This window comes from Magnolia sinica, chromosome 8 (assembly GCF_029962835.1).
Source record: "Magnolia sinica isolate HGM2019 chromosome 8, MsV1, whole genome shotgun sequence".
NCBI classification, from domain to species: domain Eukaryota; kingdom Viridiplantae; phylum Streptophyta; class Magnoliopsida; order Magnoliales; family Magnoliaceae; genus Magnolia; species Magnolia sinica.
In genome coordinates this window covers 12,185,919-12,201,133 of record NC_080580.1, presented here as the reverse complement: position 1 = coordinate 12,201,133, position 15,215 = coordinate 12,185,919, and the positions used below count along the sequence as shown (strand labels likewise).

The following is a 15,215-nucleotide window of genomic DNA, read 5'->3' as shown; positions in this document are numbered from 1 at the left end:
AAAAAAAGAAAAGGAAGTGTTTGAAATTGTAGTTGTCTTGGCAATGTCTTTGGCATTATTTTGGAAGTTGTTTTTTGGTTTTGTAAATATGTAAGAGTAGTACATTGAAAACACAAATTATTATTAATGTATTTATGAAAGGTGGTCGTAATTAGTCTGTAAAATGATATATTTTGTAATGAAAATGAATCCAATCTTTGAGTTGTTTTATATTAGCATTGTATCTGTGAGTTGAGTGATTCTTCTCTTCTCTTGTTGGTGAGTGCATCCCCAAACTATCACTTGTCCGGTGAATAATTCCCCAACCCCTTGGGTGAGTGAGTCCCCATGCTATCACTTGTTGAGTGAGTGATTGCTCAACCCCTTCAGTAAGTGATTTCCCAAACTATCTCATTTTCTTATTCTCATTTGGCTTATGTTCTCTTGATCTAAATTATAGCAACAAAATTCTTTTCTTTTTTACTTTTTTTCTCTTTATTGTATTTCTTTGAATTCTACATCAAGTGGTATTAGAGCAACATTAAGGAAGGAAGAACAAGATCTTGATGAAACTGAAAGCTTCTTAGATGGATTATGAGCTTTTGCCCTATAATCTTAATGATAGGATTTTCACACACAATTCATAAATCAAACGGTTCTTGTGCTTTTGCTCATACAGGTAGCTTGGTCTCACTGAGTTAGGGAGATATGTTAGAAACTGCCTCTTTAGATTTCTGTGATTTGCTTGTTTCCTTTTCTGTGTTTGGATACATTGTAAGATTGAATCACAATGATTAATTAGTTCAATGAAGTGTAAATAATGAAATTGCAATTTATTAAAGAACTTTCATAGCTAGTTAGGGCTGTCGATGGACTGGGCCGGCCTGTCATGCTTTTGGATTTGGCCCACTTCGGCTGAGCTTGGGCTATATACTAGGACCGATGGCCAGACACCGGACCTAAATTTAATCCACACCACGTTCAACTTAGGTTTAGTTCCGATTAATGTATGAGTAAATGTATGCCACGCGTACAATTTCTTAGTGCCTGTGTATGAAGTGTTACACTCCGACTTCGAAGCAAACTTGGATTAAAAATGCAATTGCTTGACATAAGGCCATTGCTTAAAAAATGCACTTGTTTGATGACATAAGGCCATTGCTTACTAACCAAACCATTGATATGATGGGCCTCATTGTAGATGGCTCATTCACACAAAAGGGGCTAATCTCTCTTCCGGAGGCTTCGGCTGCCTAGGCAGGGTTTGATATCAAAACCTGTTAGATTAGGACTTAATGTCAAGGCTGGGCTCCGGCTGCATGGATTGTGTTTGAGATGAAGACCAGTTGGGTCAGGCTCGGGCATACCTGCCTGAACCCGGTTCGGTTACAGCCCCACTCAAGATATATAAGGCTAGCATTCATTCAGATATCTCCCTGTCCCTATCATCTAGATTACTTGTATGTGTCTTCTTCTTTCCAAAAGAATGAAAGAGTATGATCTCTCTAGATGGTCAGATCAGATCAGCCTGATTTTTGAGCTGTGGGTGATCTGAATGAATGGCCTGGATCCCATACACAAATTCTCCATTGGACCATGCAGCGAGAGATGCAACTGGCCTCCCACATTTATCTTCTTTGCCTCTCAGTTCCTAAGCATGAAAACTTTTATTGCAGCATGCGATGAATGATTTCTCACCATTTTTGACAAGCCAGATTCCAAACACAATCTGTCCACCATACTTAAGGAAAAATAAAAAATAAAAAATCCAGTACTCACCACTGTCCTCTCCAAAACTTTCAAATACATTTCATAATTAGGTAGGTGGGGATGCTGATGAGAGGAATGCCACCACTCTGTTCAATAAATTCAGGCCGAACACCGTCTCCTCACAGTTGACTTTGACAAGGATATTCAACAGTTGGGAGCACTTACCTTCAACCATCACGGTTATTAGGCATGGAATTGAATTGCTCAAGATCTCACAACTGAACCTTAAGCACAAGCCAGACACGTCATCGTTGCCGATGGTAACCGGCATGTCCACAGATACAAGGAAGGCATTTGCGTTGCTGAGAATCTTCGATGCTAAGCTCCGGCAGACCACAAGAAACTTGTCATCCTTGAATGAGCTATTAGGGTCGTCGGAGTTCAGATCTTCGATGTGCTCCGTGAAGGTGCACCTGTTATCACACAATCGCATAATAATGCTCAATTGATTTAGATTTTCTAAACAAAAGAGATGTAATGGACATTCGTAGGCATAAACCTAGTTCAGATTTCCATGGCATTTGTACGTTGAAAAAAAAACCTCCAATCCCTTTTTTTTCCTAATATAGAAACCTCTTCAGCAACGAATAATAGGCACAATACCAATGCTTGGCCCAAACCAGTGACTTGTTTGTTTATGCATGCATTCTGTCAAGGTGAGGCTGCCTTTCTGTGAACCAGATTGTTCATCTGTTGGCCCAGTGCGGATGGGTGCCTGATCAGAAGACCTTTTCCCCATTGCATTTGCATATCGGCTGTTGGCAGTACTTCAGTTTTAACCATTCATTTATCAGCTTACAATGTGATGGAAACGATTGTCCAACAACTTTTTTTTGTGTGCGCGCGCGTGCACGCACGTGTGCAGCATCACCTGTACATAATCAGGCCCATCAGATGAACAGACTGGATTGGTAAACGGTGGGTGCCACTTGGATGGAAAGATGGCTAGAGTTGAAAAGCCACTATCTTGGACTGAGATAGGACTTTCTCAAAAAAATGAAAGGGTGCCACCATACTACTCAAATGAAGTTAGAAAATATCAGCATTTTCGCAACATTGCTCGCAAACGTTTATAATAGTAATTTATAAACAAAAACAAAAAAATAGTGCCTACCTAACATCGTAGCAAGCACTTAATCTGAAAATAGTTTAGGGAGTGTTTGGATGCTCAATTGAAATGAAATGCAATAACTGAAATAGATGAGTGGAAATGACAATTTTTGGGCTAACCACTCCATTGATAACGAGGGACTAACCTCCAAATCACCAGTACAAGTGCATCAATTCCAACTTGAAATGCATGAACTTGCAATTGGGGACTTGATTGGCAATATTAATTAAAATAGTGCCACACCCAATATGGTGATTTCCTCCCTGTTGAAGATTCACTGCAACTAAATTAAATTGAGCATCCAAACCTGCCTTGGGTTTTTGAATTGACAGTTCCACTAAGCCAAGTGAGTGCAATTTTATATCTAAAGAGCTCATTGGAGTGTAGCTTCTAGGATATATAGTGTTGATCTCTCAAGAAAGGAAAGTCAAGTCTTACTAACCGTCTAGTGTACTCGAACATCCCCGGTAGCAGAGATTCCTTGTCTGTAAAGGCATCCAAATCCATGGAGAGTGGTTTTATAAAGTACCCAATATCAGGCCGCAACTTAACAGGGTGCCTTTTCCCAGTATGAAATACAGCCAACTTCAGGGGTAACAGGTGGTGATGAAAACGGACTTGAAGAATTTTCTTTGCTATTTGACTTGGTTCTAGAGAGGTAATCTCTTCCATAGGAATCACTGTTGGGACATCATGGGCGGTCGGAGAGCTGCAAAATCCACAATGTGTCACAATCTAAGAACAGTGCGATCCTTCACTGACTGGGGATGCGTACAGGATCCTCAGGCCTTGAGTTTGTTCATGTGGGGCCCATGGTTCGGCAGTCCAGACTCTTGATCATGTGAGCCCAACTTTGGATGAAACATGCCCAGAACTCTCCCTGATGAGATGATCCTAACTTTTGATTGACAGCCTTCAGATAAGATGGTTAAGAACATAAAACAGCCACAGACCACATAAAAGGTAAAAGGAAAAAAGAAAAGGCCAAAGATGTGGGTATGGATTCTTGAACCATGCTGATGGCTAGGATCTTCCGATACTGAGGCTTTCAGGGGCAGGGTCCATCCATTCCAGGCACCATCATGCCAAGGATAAGGATTTCAAACCATGCGGGCCACTTGAAAAAACTGAGGGCCCGAGGATACCGTACAAATTGTCAGGTCAAGGCACATAATCCATCCAAACCCAAAAGCATGGGAGTGAATGAAATAAAGTCTAGCAACACCACCTACAAACAAAAAGAAAATTAAAGGAATGAAATCACCTTCCGCCTGTTTCCAGTGCCTGTTTTGAAGACTCCAGACTTTCATTAGATTCTTCATATTTCACTGCTATTTCTGTCAATGGTCCCGTGGAGCAGTTCTCAAAGGAAACTTCCACACATACAAGTAATGAGGATATACTTGAAATATCAGAGGAGAAAGAATAATCGACCCTCAAGCCATTTCCACTAGCTGGATCTAGGAGATTATGGATTTTAGGCTTGACAACAACACCAATATCCCTTATAGAGATTCTTGCTGAAGATGGTTGTGGGGCCCTTCGTTTAGAGGAGCATGCTTCAGACGAACCAGGTTGCTCATCTAGCCACGATTCCAGTGCTTTCTTAGACATCAACTCCCCCAAATCTGCAGACACAGACGCAGTACCATTTTCCGCTGTAGCAACACCAGCATCAGAAAGACGAATCAGCGGTCCAATTTTATCATCACCTTTAATGTCGTGGCCAACCAATAATGATGTGCTGTGGCCATCATCACTTGTATCACTTGCGGAACCGGTTCCTTCACCGTCAACTGAACTGGTGACTGATTCTTGAGAATTATAATTAGAAGCACTTTCTTCATTCAAAGAACCAGATAAAGTATCGGGATCATTCATCCCAAACGAATCACTATTATCAGTTCCCTGCTGTGGTATTTTTGCCCCTTGGTTCACCCCTTCAGACTGACCAAGGTCATCGTACAGAAGACTGCAAGGCTTAGGAAGAGGTTCATACCCTGGAGCCGCATGAAGAACTATCTGTGAAAGAGATCCAGGCAGATAAAATCGAAAACTGTTGGGTGTGTCCGATGTTGCTTTTGTCTTTCCACTGAATATTCTCTCTGCAATTTCTTGTTGTAAGCCTGCATTTTCCAGTAAATCCGGAGTTCCTTCCTCTTTGCATTGGGAAGCTAAGTGGCAAGACAGAAGTTTATTTATAACACGAGCACGATCACGGATGTCATAGTTTACATCATATTTTGCCAATTCAAGAACATAGTTGAGAACCCTTTTGAATGTATACAGATCTTCCCCCTGTGCACATAATACAACCTGCAGAAAGAAATAACAAAAGGGGGGACTTCATATACTACAAATGAATATAAGGGCTAGACTCCTATGAGTTCACCACCATTTTCAAAATGTGGTGACTCTTCAACCATACACATAGCATAGTTGCACCTCCCTCCCTGAAAGATAATGGAAACTTCCATTGAAAGAGAGCTGAGGTAGTGCTATAAGCAAAAACAAGAAACATGCAATGAAAAGAAAAGGGAGAAATTACAGCTTGTCCAGTCAACCCTACTTCCCACCCACTCAACAACACTATCCCAGGCATGAGAGACTACCCCCTCTGACACTTCGACCCACATTGCGAAAGCGCCTACTGTTCCTCTCTTCCCAAATCTCTCAAAGACTTACAAGAAGACAAAGCCTCCACACCGCCTTACACTTTTGGCAAAGAGTAACCCCCTGCCACTCCATCAGAAGGTCACCAATATCCCAAGGCATAACCAACGTAACATTGAATCTTACGAAGAAGGAAAAGCCCAAACCAACATCCAAAGGCCCTGAGTGCTCTTGAACCTTAACTGATTGCAAATTCCATCCATAGGTATTGCACAATAGTTGCACCAGGGTGGAGGTGGACCAATGACCATGTAGGCATGTGAGTAGTGTTTGGTAAACATGTATTGGGCTCCCCACCATTTCGAGCAGAGCCAAGGACTCAAGCATGACCATCCATGTGAGTGTGCCCCATGCCCAGCGCAGCGGTATGCCTAGCAATTGGCCCTTCATGACTAACTTTTACTTCATTGCCATTTGAGGTGTGTACGCAATGCTGGGTAGGGGGTCAGTATTGGGCGGGACAGAATGTGCGATTCACCACCTTGTGCTGAGCAGTATGCTTCGCAACTACCCTTTTGTGACATCTTTTGCTCGATTGCGCTTTGGAGTTTGTGTCCAATAGGGGGTTGGGTTATTGCTGAATACTGAATAGGAGTGCTGGCATGTTAGTGTTGTTAATGTTGAGCCTCCGCCATGGTGACTCCAAAGCTTTGGAAAAAGAGGAAGACTGATGTCTGGCGGGCAGCTGATCATAAAATTCCAACTGAACTACCAGTTAAAAACTTAAAATCGTAAATTGCTAGGGGAAAAAAAAAAGGAGGCTGAGAAGATGATTCTAGGAACATATGTTATATGAATGTAAAGCATGATGCTTCCACATATGAGGTCCACAGTCCATATAATCATTTTCTAGCATATAGCTTTCCTTTAGCCCTTTTACACAGTTCCCATATTATAGTGCACAGCTGGAATTCTCCATTCAGCTGAGTCATGAATATCACAACCCAAATTGAGCTACAATGTTAAACTCGTTGTGATCGTATTCTGGAGTTGAAGTATAACTCCAAAGTATAACCCATAGTACCAAAACTCACTAACTCGACTTGAAACTCAGCCGAGTCAACTTAGCTCAGCTAGATTTCGAGTTGAGTCACTGGGAAACTCGGTACTAGGCCTGACTCAGCCTGAACTCAGAGATAGTCATCGAGTCAACAAAACAGCTTGGTTGAGTCAACACGACTCAGAGTGACTCCAACCGAGTCACAGGATTTTATTAAAAATAAATAAGGCAGCCGTGAAGATTCACACCTCCAGCATCGACCAAGGAAAGCAACGCCCTTAACTGTGAGGTATATGTGAAGTTGTAGGTTCTGAGTTACATTTTATATTACTCATACTAAATCTAAGTTATCTAACTATTTCAAATATCTATTAACGTCGGGTCAACTCTTTTAGTGAACTTGACCAGGCTGAACATCGAGTCGAGTTGAGTATTCGGGTTTTTGAATTATGGTCCAAACTGCAACTTTCAAACATTCACTCAATGAGCACACATTTCATATGAGGAAATATCAAGTCCACAGGACACCCATACTTGTTAGTCCTCAGGCCATGCACCATGCATTGGACCTACTCTCTGTGATTGGAACCGTTCATCCTGTGGGACACAACATAGATGACATGTACAAAAATCCCATTGATTAGACAGTCCCATGGGTTCCAATGTGACCAGCAATCAAAAGGTTAAACTGACAAAGGCCGAACCCATGAATCATGGAGGGGCCCCCAGACTACAATTTTAAGATATCCTGGAGACTACTAAATGGGTGCTCTTTCCATTTAAACAACTCCAGAAACAAGACAATTAGACCGTGAACTAGATGATGCAGAAGGCTACAACAAATGCTTACTTAAGAGGAAAGACTACGGCGTACAATCATCAGAATAGAAACTACCTTTGTTGCAGTATTAAGAATCTGATGCTTTGCTTCCATGTCTTCCTTGGTAAAGCACCATGCAAGGTACTTAAGTATAGTAGGTAAGATCTTACAGATATTCTGCCCGACAAAGCCATACTCTCCCACAATCCAAACAATCATGGCACGAGCTGCAGGCACCTTAATGGCATCCAAGCTACGAGCGAGTTGAATAATCACCTTTTCGAACATAAATAAATAGAAATCAGAAGCAACAAAAAAAAATAAAAATAAATAAAACTAAAATTACTTTTTTAAGGAAAAATGAATGACACAATTGGAATAAATAAATTAAAAAAACAAATAAATAAATAAATAAATGAAAGAATGACATAATTGAAATAAATTAAAAACTGAAAGTCACAGAAAAATTTAAGTGAAACAAATATCTTACGGATTAGTTATCTAGTAAAAAAATGTCATTTGCTCGAAAGGAAAAGAAAAGAAAAACCTAGTCTACAGGAGAGATTGTGTGGAACTAATGAAACTGATCTCAAGCATTTTACTGGATATATGTATGAACACAAGAACCCGAAAGCTGCAAACTGACAAGATTCACTAGGCTTAAAATCTTATGCAGTCAGAGGAAGATCAATATTGCCTAATAATCAACATATTGAATTACACATACAAGTGATTGCTAGATCTAGGTTAAGTGGTAATTTTATTGCAGATAGATGATACCAAATGGTTTTTCAAACACGGATCTAGTATGCTTCATGCCAACTAACTTTGTTCACAAAATCCAGCTTTCTTTGGGAATCAAGTGATATACGCTGATGTTTACAATCTTTTGAGTAGTCGCTTCGCAGTAGGTCAGTCAACAGACCTAGGCCTGAACCAGATCCAGGCCTGTGATGGGCCAAACAGTCAGGCCCACATCTGGGTCCTGCCCAGGATGTTCATTAAGTGTGCCCCACCATGCATGTACCATCCCAAAAATATGCCAATCATGCTCATTTGGACTACACATGATAATATCTGGTGTATCACAAAAATGCCTTTGAAAACCCCACTGGCCATCCTGATGGGCTTCTAGATTAATAAGTGGGTCTTGAATTTTAGGCTCAGGCATGGCCCTCATGACTGATATGCCAGCCAACCAGCCCAAGCCTGGCCCAAACTGGTCCAACCTGAAAGCCGACTGGGCCAGCCTGGCCCATTGACGGCCCTAATTGGCAGACTGCATATTAATGGAATCATCTTTTGGGTGGTCATCTGGGAGACTTTTCAATATGTTGCAGCTTAAGTTGTCCCATCAAGCACAAACCCCTTAGAAGTTCCAATAAGGGATTAAAAATAAAATAAGTGAGAAGTCTGATGTTGTGAATATTGAGATCTAGAGTACAAGTACCAATCCAAAATTTAGAGACATCTAACGAAGGTTTTAGGCATACTGTGGAATCATCGCTGACAGGGCTTCCATAACCTACTTAACATAGGTGTTTGGGGCAGCATGGAAAACACAACCCATATAAACCAGGCTCACTTTTCCCATTTTTTGCCTCACCATATCATGATTGAGATAAGAATGATGAGGTCCCAATATTATCTCACCCATGACTCATCATGTTGGCAGTGGGAACCATGAACCTCAAAACATTACCTATCTTCATGATGCAATTTAACCAAGCAAATTTGTGTGACTTCTAAATGGATTGACCTAGATGAATACAGTGAATACAATGATTACCTTTTCATAACTAGCTGGATTTTGGTCTATAATTGTTTTGATGGACATAATTGCTTGAGCCAAAACGCCTGCTTCCCCATCCATAGAGCCACAAGCACTAATGGAAGATTCTGTAATATGCACTGGTAATTAGAAAAAAATGAAAATTCCTAAAATAATTCTGGACTTTACATGGAGATCCAGTAGCAAACCTTGTCTAGTCAAAGCCAGAAGCCCTTCCACGCAAGTGTTAGCAACATTAGGAAGCCTTTGTGCACATAACCCAATTGCAGCAACTGTATCGGCAACAAATCTCCTATCTGAATCTTTAATGTAATCCTAGCAACGCACTAAAAAGATAAGCATCAGAACATAATCTCATGAAGAAATAAAGATAACTGATATCATACAGGCAGAAAAGCTAGAGGATATAGTGCCAACCATAACAGAATTAATAACGAGGTAGATAAATAGACTGGAAACAGAAAGTCTGGTCCAGGCTCAAAGAAACAAATTGTTTTTGCAGATATAGAGCATCTAGAGGATGATATATATCAGGTGGGCACCTGGTCATCAAACTTTTGACGAGCCTCGGAGACAATTCCCGTAAAGCTGACCCTAAGGAACTCGACCAGGCTATGATTATGATAGAGCATCATTCAAAGTAGGGTATATAAAGGAACTTATCTGTTAAAATTGTCTGAATTGGTGTCTTACAGAATTGGATTTTTTAATTAGTGATTTGTTACAAGTAGTGATTGTATTGACAACTATTTTAGTAAATTACAATTTCTTATAAGTAAATTGTTAAGAAGAAAAGTTAGCAATTTTTTATTAGTGATTATATTGATAATTACTTCAGTAAACTACAAGCAATGATTCCTGAACACTTCAGGTCATAACGTGGATTATTTTGTTTATGTTTCCAATCCTTCTCCAGAGCCCTCCTGCTTCCCAGTGCTTCTGGTAATAACAGATGAGATGTGGGGCCCATGACACATCTCTAAACTCTATCTCGCAGTAAATGCACCAGGCAGTTCCCACCCCAGGTAAAGAAGGATGGTTGACCTTATGTGCAGCCAGTCTTTGAATTTTTTGTCAGGCCTCAATAGCTGGGGCAGGGGGCCAGGGCTATGATGCTGATTGCTGTTGATGATGATGATGAAAATGGAGCACCATTCATAACATAGAATATCAAGCCCGTTAAAATGTAAGGGACAGAAACCTAAACAATTTTCCTGCTGAATCAGGGTCAAACAGGATGAGCTTTTCCATAATTTTGATAAGCAGTGACTTGTGGAAAACTACTGAAGAAACTCAAGCAGTGATTAAACTAGCTGTTCCCAAACATTTTTGGGTCATAGCATTGCTTATTTTTTGTTTTTGCTCAAATCTTTCTCCAAAACCCTCCCTTGCTTCCTACCACTTCCAATAAAAACGGATGAGATGTAGGGCATATACAACATCATTGTCTAATGATCTCCCAAATCATTGTATATGGGACAAACAATGGATCATTTCCCCTTTTATATTTATCAGTATCAATCAACACTTGTGAAAAGTAAAACATTTTTTTTTAATTATTTATTTATTTATTTTTAAAAAGCAATTCAAAGATATCATGAAGCTCCCATTTCATAAATAAATAATCACCATCATCTACGACTTATCCCAACAAATTGGGATTGGTTACATGAATCCTTTTCGCCATTCCACTCTATCAATGGCCATAACTTCAGTTAGACCATAGGTCATCAAGTGTTTTCTAACTACCTCCACTCACTTCCTTTTGGGCCTCCCCTTGCCATTTTAAAGCCTTCCACTTGCACGAACTCGTTCCTAACCAGTGCAGTTTTTGGTCTCCATTGTACATGACAAAACCATCTAAGTCTACTATCCCCTCATCTTCTTACCTATTGGTGCTACTCCTAAATTCCTTCGAATGCAGTCATTTCTAATTCTATACTTCCCCGTCTTGCCACTCACCCATCTTAACATCCTCATTTCGGCTACATTCGCCCTATGGACATGTTGTTCCTTTTCTGCCCAACATTCTATTTCATAAAACATGACTAGTCTTATCACCATCCTATAAAATTTCCCTTTCAGTTTGAGTCGTACACAACGATCACATAAAACTACAGAGGCACATCTCCATTTCTTCCACTGCGCTTCAATTCTATGGGCAACATCCTTCTCAATCTTTCCACTCTCATGAATTATTGACCCAAGATAGTGGAAGTGGTTATTTTGGGCACTTCTTGGTCAGCAATCTTTACTAATTCCCCGTTCTGACTCCTATTGTTACCAAAATTGCACTCCACATGCTCTGTTTTAGTCTGACTATTTTAGATCATTTAGATTCTAAAGCATCTCTCAATAAATCTAGCTTTGTGTTTATGCCCTCCCTCATCTTGTCAATCAAAACTATGTCATCTGCAAACAAATACACCATGGGATCTCTTCCTCCAAATGCTTCATTAACTCATCCATTACCAGTGCGATCATAAATTAAATATATAAAAAAATGTTGATTTAATAACATAATGAGCCAAACAGATTCAAATCAGATCCCTGGTACTGTGAATAATCATATTCATTGTTTGGATCTGCAACAAATGTGCCCCACCCCACCACTTGATGAGATGAACCGACATAGGTTTTAGACATGGTTAATACACTATAGCATTCAAGAAGCCACTATTTACACCTACCATTTTTATTTGCAGAAACCCATTTTCCATTTTGGGAATTGAAGCAGTACACTGGTGCTATTGCAATCCTGAAATGGAAATGGGTGAATACAAACAAAAAAGAATGAGTGTAAATATCAGTTCTCTTCAAAATATAATACATAATAACATTGGCATTTATATACAGTGTGCAGGAATACTTATGGTGCATTGTGTATCTATCATGGTCAATCTATTTTTTTTTATATCAAATCACTAGACTTAAGATTATGAGCCAGCCCAATCTCATTCTGGCAGCATCGCCTTGACACATGCTAAGGGTGTCCTAAAGTCTCCAGCATGGGAAACTCCAAAATCCAAATATCTAGGCACAGGGACATTTCCATACACAAATAAATAAGTGTTAATGAAATAAATCAATTGATAAATAAAAGAAAAGAAAAGGTAAACAGTGAAAACATAAAAACGAAAGGGAATTGCTAAGGAATACTCAAATAGATCTAACTACTAGCAGCCTAAACTATCAAATAATCAACAAACAAAACAGTAAAAAATCGCAATAATCATCTCAAGTAATAGTAGTTTATATGAACATTACTCACTTTTAGAGAAAATAGATAACCCTGAAAAAATTATCAAAAAAGGAAAAAATAAAATAAAATTGTAACTGTTGTTATATGGTTCAAGGTATCTATGATGAAATGGATTAAAATCTAGAGACATGGACTAATGCACAGAGCTTCCGGCGATTGTCAGAACTTCACCTGCTTGTTTTAGTTTTCTCCTTTTAAGTACATCAAGGTAGGGAAGATTGCCAAAAATCTAGATTTATGTTAAATATTCAGCCCTCTAAATTTAGAGTTGGGTGGATGAAGTGGAGATGTGCCTCTAGAGTTTTATGTGATCGCCACATCCCAATCAAACTGAATGGAAGATTTTTTAGGTTAGTTGCATGACAAACCATGCTTTTATGGTATAGAATGTTGGGTAGTCAAAGAACAACAAATTCACCAAATGTGTAGCTCAATGAGGATGTTGAGATGAATGACTGGCAAGACAAGAAAGAATATAGTTAGAAATAAATGCATTCAAGGGAACTTAGGACTAGTGCCAATAGGTAACAAGATGAGGGAAAGTGGACTTAGATGGTTTGGCCATGTGCAACAGAGACCAAGAACTGCGCCAGTTAGGAGTGACTTGGTTTAGGTTGAATGCTCCAAAGGGGCAAGGGGAAGCCTAAAGGACATAGTGGAGGTAGTAAGAAAAGACTTGATAACATATGGTTCAACTAAGGAGATGATCCTTGACATAGTGGAATGGTGGAGCAGGACTTGTGTTAACTGACCCCAAATAGTTGGAATAAGACTCAGATGATGATAATTACGATTTCAACCCTCCAAAAATTCCCTTTAACAAGCATGTGAAATGTTAATCTTTTCCCAACTGCTAAAACTTCACTAAAACACAAGAATTCCACATATTCATTTTCCCCAGGACTCAAAAATTTTCAACTCACTTGTGTTTGTTTCAAACTAAGATGCCAACCCAAATTAGTTGGGATAAGATTTAGATGATGATGTTGAACAATATGTCAAGACCCGGATCTGACCATGACCCATTTTTGTGAGCGGCCTCAAAGCAGTCCAACTCATCTGAACTGTGATATCCATGTAAAGTGTAAAGGAATAAAATGAATTAAAAAGGGTGTGGTGGAATGAAAACTTGTAGCATTGGTGCATCTGCTTTTTAAGCAGCAGGTTGTAAGTTTGACCTCTGGCCAGTGCAAATTACATTGTATCCATTAAAAAACAGTTTTATCATTCAGTCAGACCAGACAAAACACCTGACCCAGATGGTTGGACCAGTTGACCCAGACAGCTCAAATGGTTTCTTCCAAAAACAGGTTTCTGGTGACCCAACCCATTTTTGTTGCTACTTCCAGTCCAAACTGGTCCAGCCATCTGGTCCATCCAGGATTTAAAACACTGATAACCAAGATAATAGGATTCTTATTAGGTTTGGTGAGTCCAACCAATGCAACAAAACCACAATGATATCACATACATTCACTTAATTATAGGAGGACATCTGAAAAAAGGAAAAGCATAGAGAATTCAGCCAAAATTGCATAATTCAACTAAATCTGATAATTTGGATGGGAAAGAACAAGAATTCATTCACCAAAAAAAAAGAAGATACAAGCTAGGCTTGCTAGCAGGGAGCAGCTACCAGTTCATGTAGAAGTTCCGACTAAAACAAAAACTACCTGGAACTCTTGGAAAATAGATGAAATTGATGAATCTGTAGCGATGATAGATAGTATCTCAAGCTTTAGAGCTTTCATTTGATAAGAATCTGAACAACATATGAAAAAATCTTCAAAGTAAGGTGCAAAAATTGAAGGCATTGCCTTAGCAAACACCTGTATGTTACTGAGCACCTGCACAAGACAAATGGATCTGATCAGCAGGCCTGTTACAAAATGTAAGCCAACTTGAATCAAACATAGATTTCAACCTGCTCACTGACAGCTTAGCTTAACATGAATCAAATGTAAATTAAAGAAAAGCAAAAAAGAATTATAATTTAATAAGATTTCAACCTGCTCACTAACAGCTTATCTTAATTGAAGCATTTCTTTCTAAATGAAGAGGCATCATTTCTTATATCCATCCACAAGTTAATACAAAATAATAATGTGTGCAGGCAGGCATTACAAGAAATGACGTGGAAGGTTTGATGGGAGAGAGGTTTTGGAATGTCGGCAATTGCACATGGAAAAAAATCCTTGAAGACTAACATTCACAGGGAATCATGTCAATGACATTTACTGTACTAGACAAGTTAAGAAATTCCGAATTGATTCACTGCTAATTATCCATAATGAGTTACTCAAGCAGACTCTAACTAAAATCTCCTCAATATGGTTTATTACAGGGCATTTGATTCAAAACAATGACCGGTGATATATATACAAAAGAATGCATCCAAATAATTTTTAACTCCAAACAATTGATGATTATTTTGGAATAGTTTGAAAGATTGTATTTTCTATTCAACATCATTCGCATCGATTTTTAGGTTTTCAAAATAACGGTAGCCAGTTTTCTCAAGGATGTTAAACTTTTATTTATAATTAATGATAATCCACAGAAAATCATTAGAGAGAGAACTTCAATACAAAAAAGAGGACTTTGTCACTCTGGAATTGCAAGGAAAATCCACAATCCCATCTCTCTTGGTAAGACTCTGGTAGAAGTCTTGGAAGGAGACCTAAAATAGCTGGAAAAGACCACCAAGTCTAAGCACCTGCAAGTTTCCATGGATTCGGGGACACTAGCCCACTGGATTTCATTGATGAAAAACCTCGAATGGCGAGCAAATAAATGAGAAAAGAGCTT

At 39.2% G+C, this 15,215-nt stretch overlaps 1 protein-coding gene across 2 annotated transcripts in view; it reads right to left on the bottom strand.

The window, feature by feature from the left end:
• Nucleotides 1–1,666: 1,666 nt before the first annotated feature.
• Nucleotides 1,667–15,215, bottom strand: part of LOC131252886 (AP3-complex subunit beta-A) — a 28,840-nt gene continuing 15,291 nt past the window's right edge. For both annotated transcript variants that reach the window (XM_058253657.1, XM_058253658.1), the window contains 7 exons: nucleotides 14,081–14,254; nucleotides 9,334–9,460; nucleotides 9,143–9,252; nucleotides 7,429–7,629; nucleotides 4,125–5,176; nucleotides 3,303–3,569; nucleotides 1,667–2,162 (listed from right to left, as the gene is read on the bottom strand). In XM_058253657.1, coding sequence (XP_058109640.1) covers nucleotides 1,796–2,162; nucleotides 3,303–3,569; nucleotides 4,125–5,176; nucleotides 7,429–7,629; nucleotides 9,143–9,252; nucleotides 9,334–9,460; nucleotides 14,081–14,254 — 2,298 coding nt within the window. In that variant the 3' untranslated portion in view covers nucleotides 1,667–1,795. The remainder of the gene's footprint in view (nucleotides 2,163–3,302; nucleotides 3,570–4,124; nucleotides 5,177–7,428; nucleotides 7,630–9,142; nucleotides 9,253–9,333; nucleotides 9,461–14,080; nucleotides 14,255–15,215) is intronic.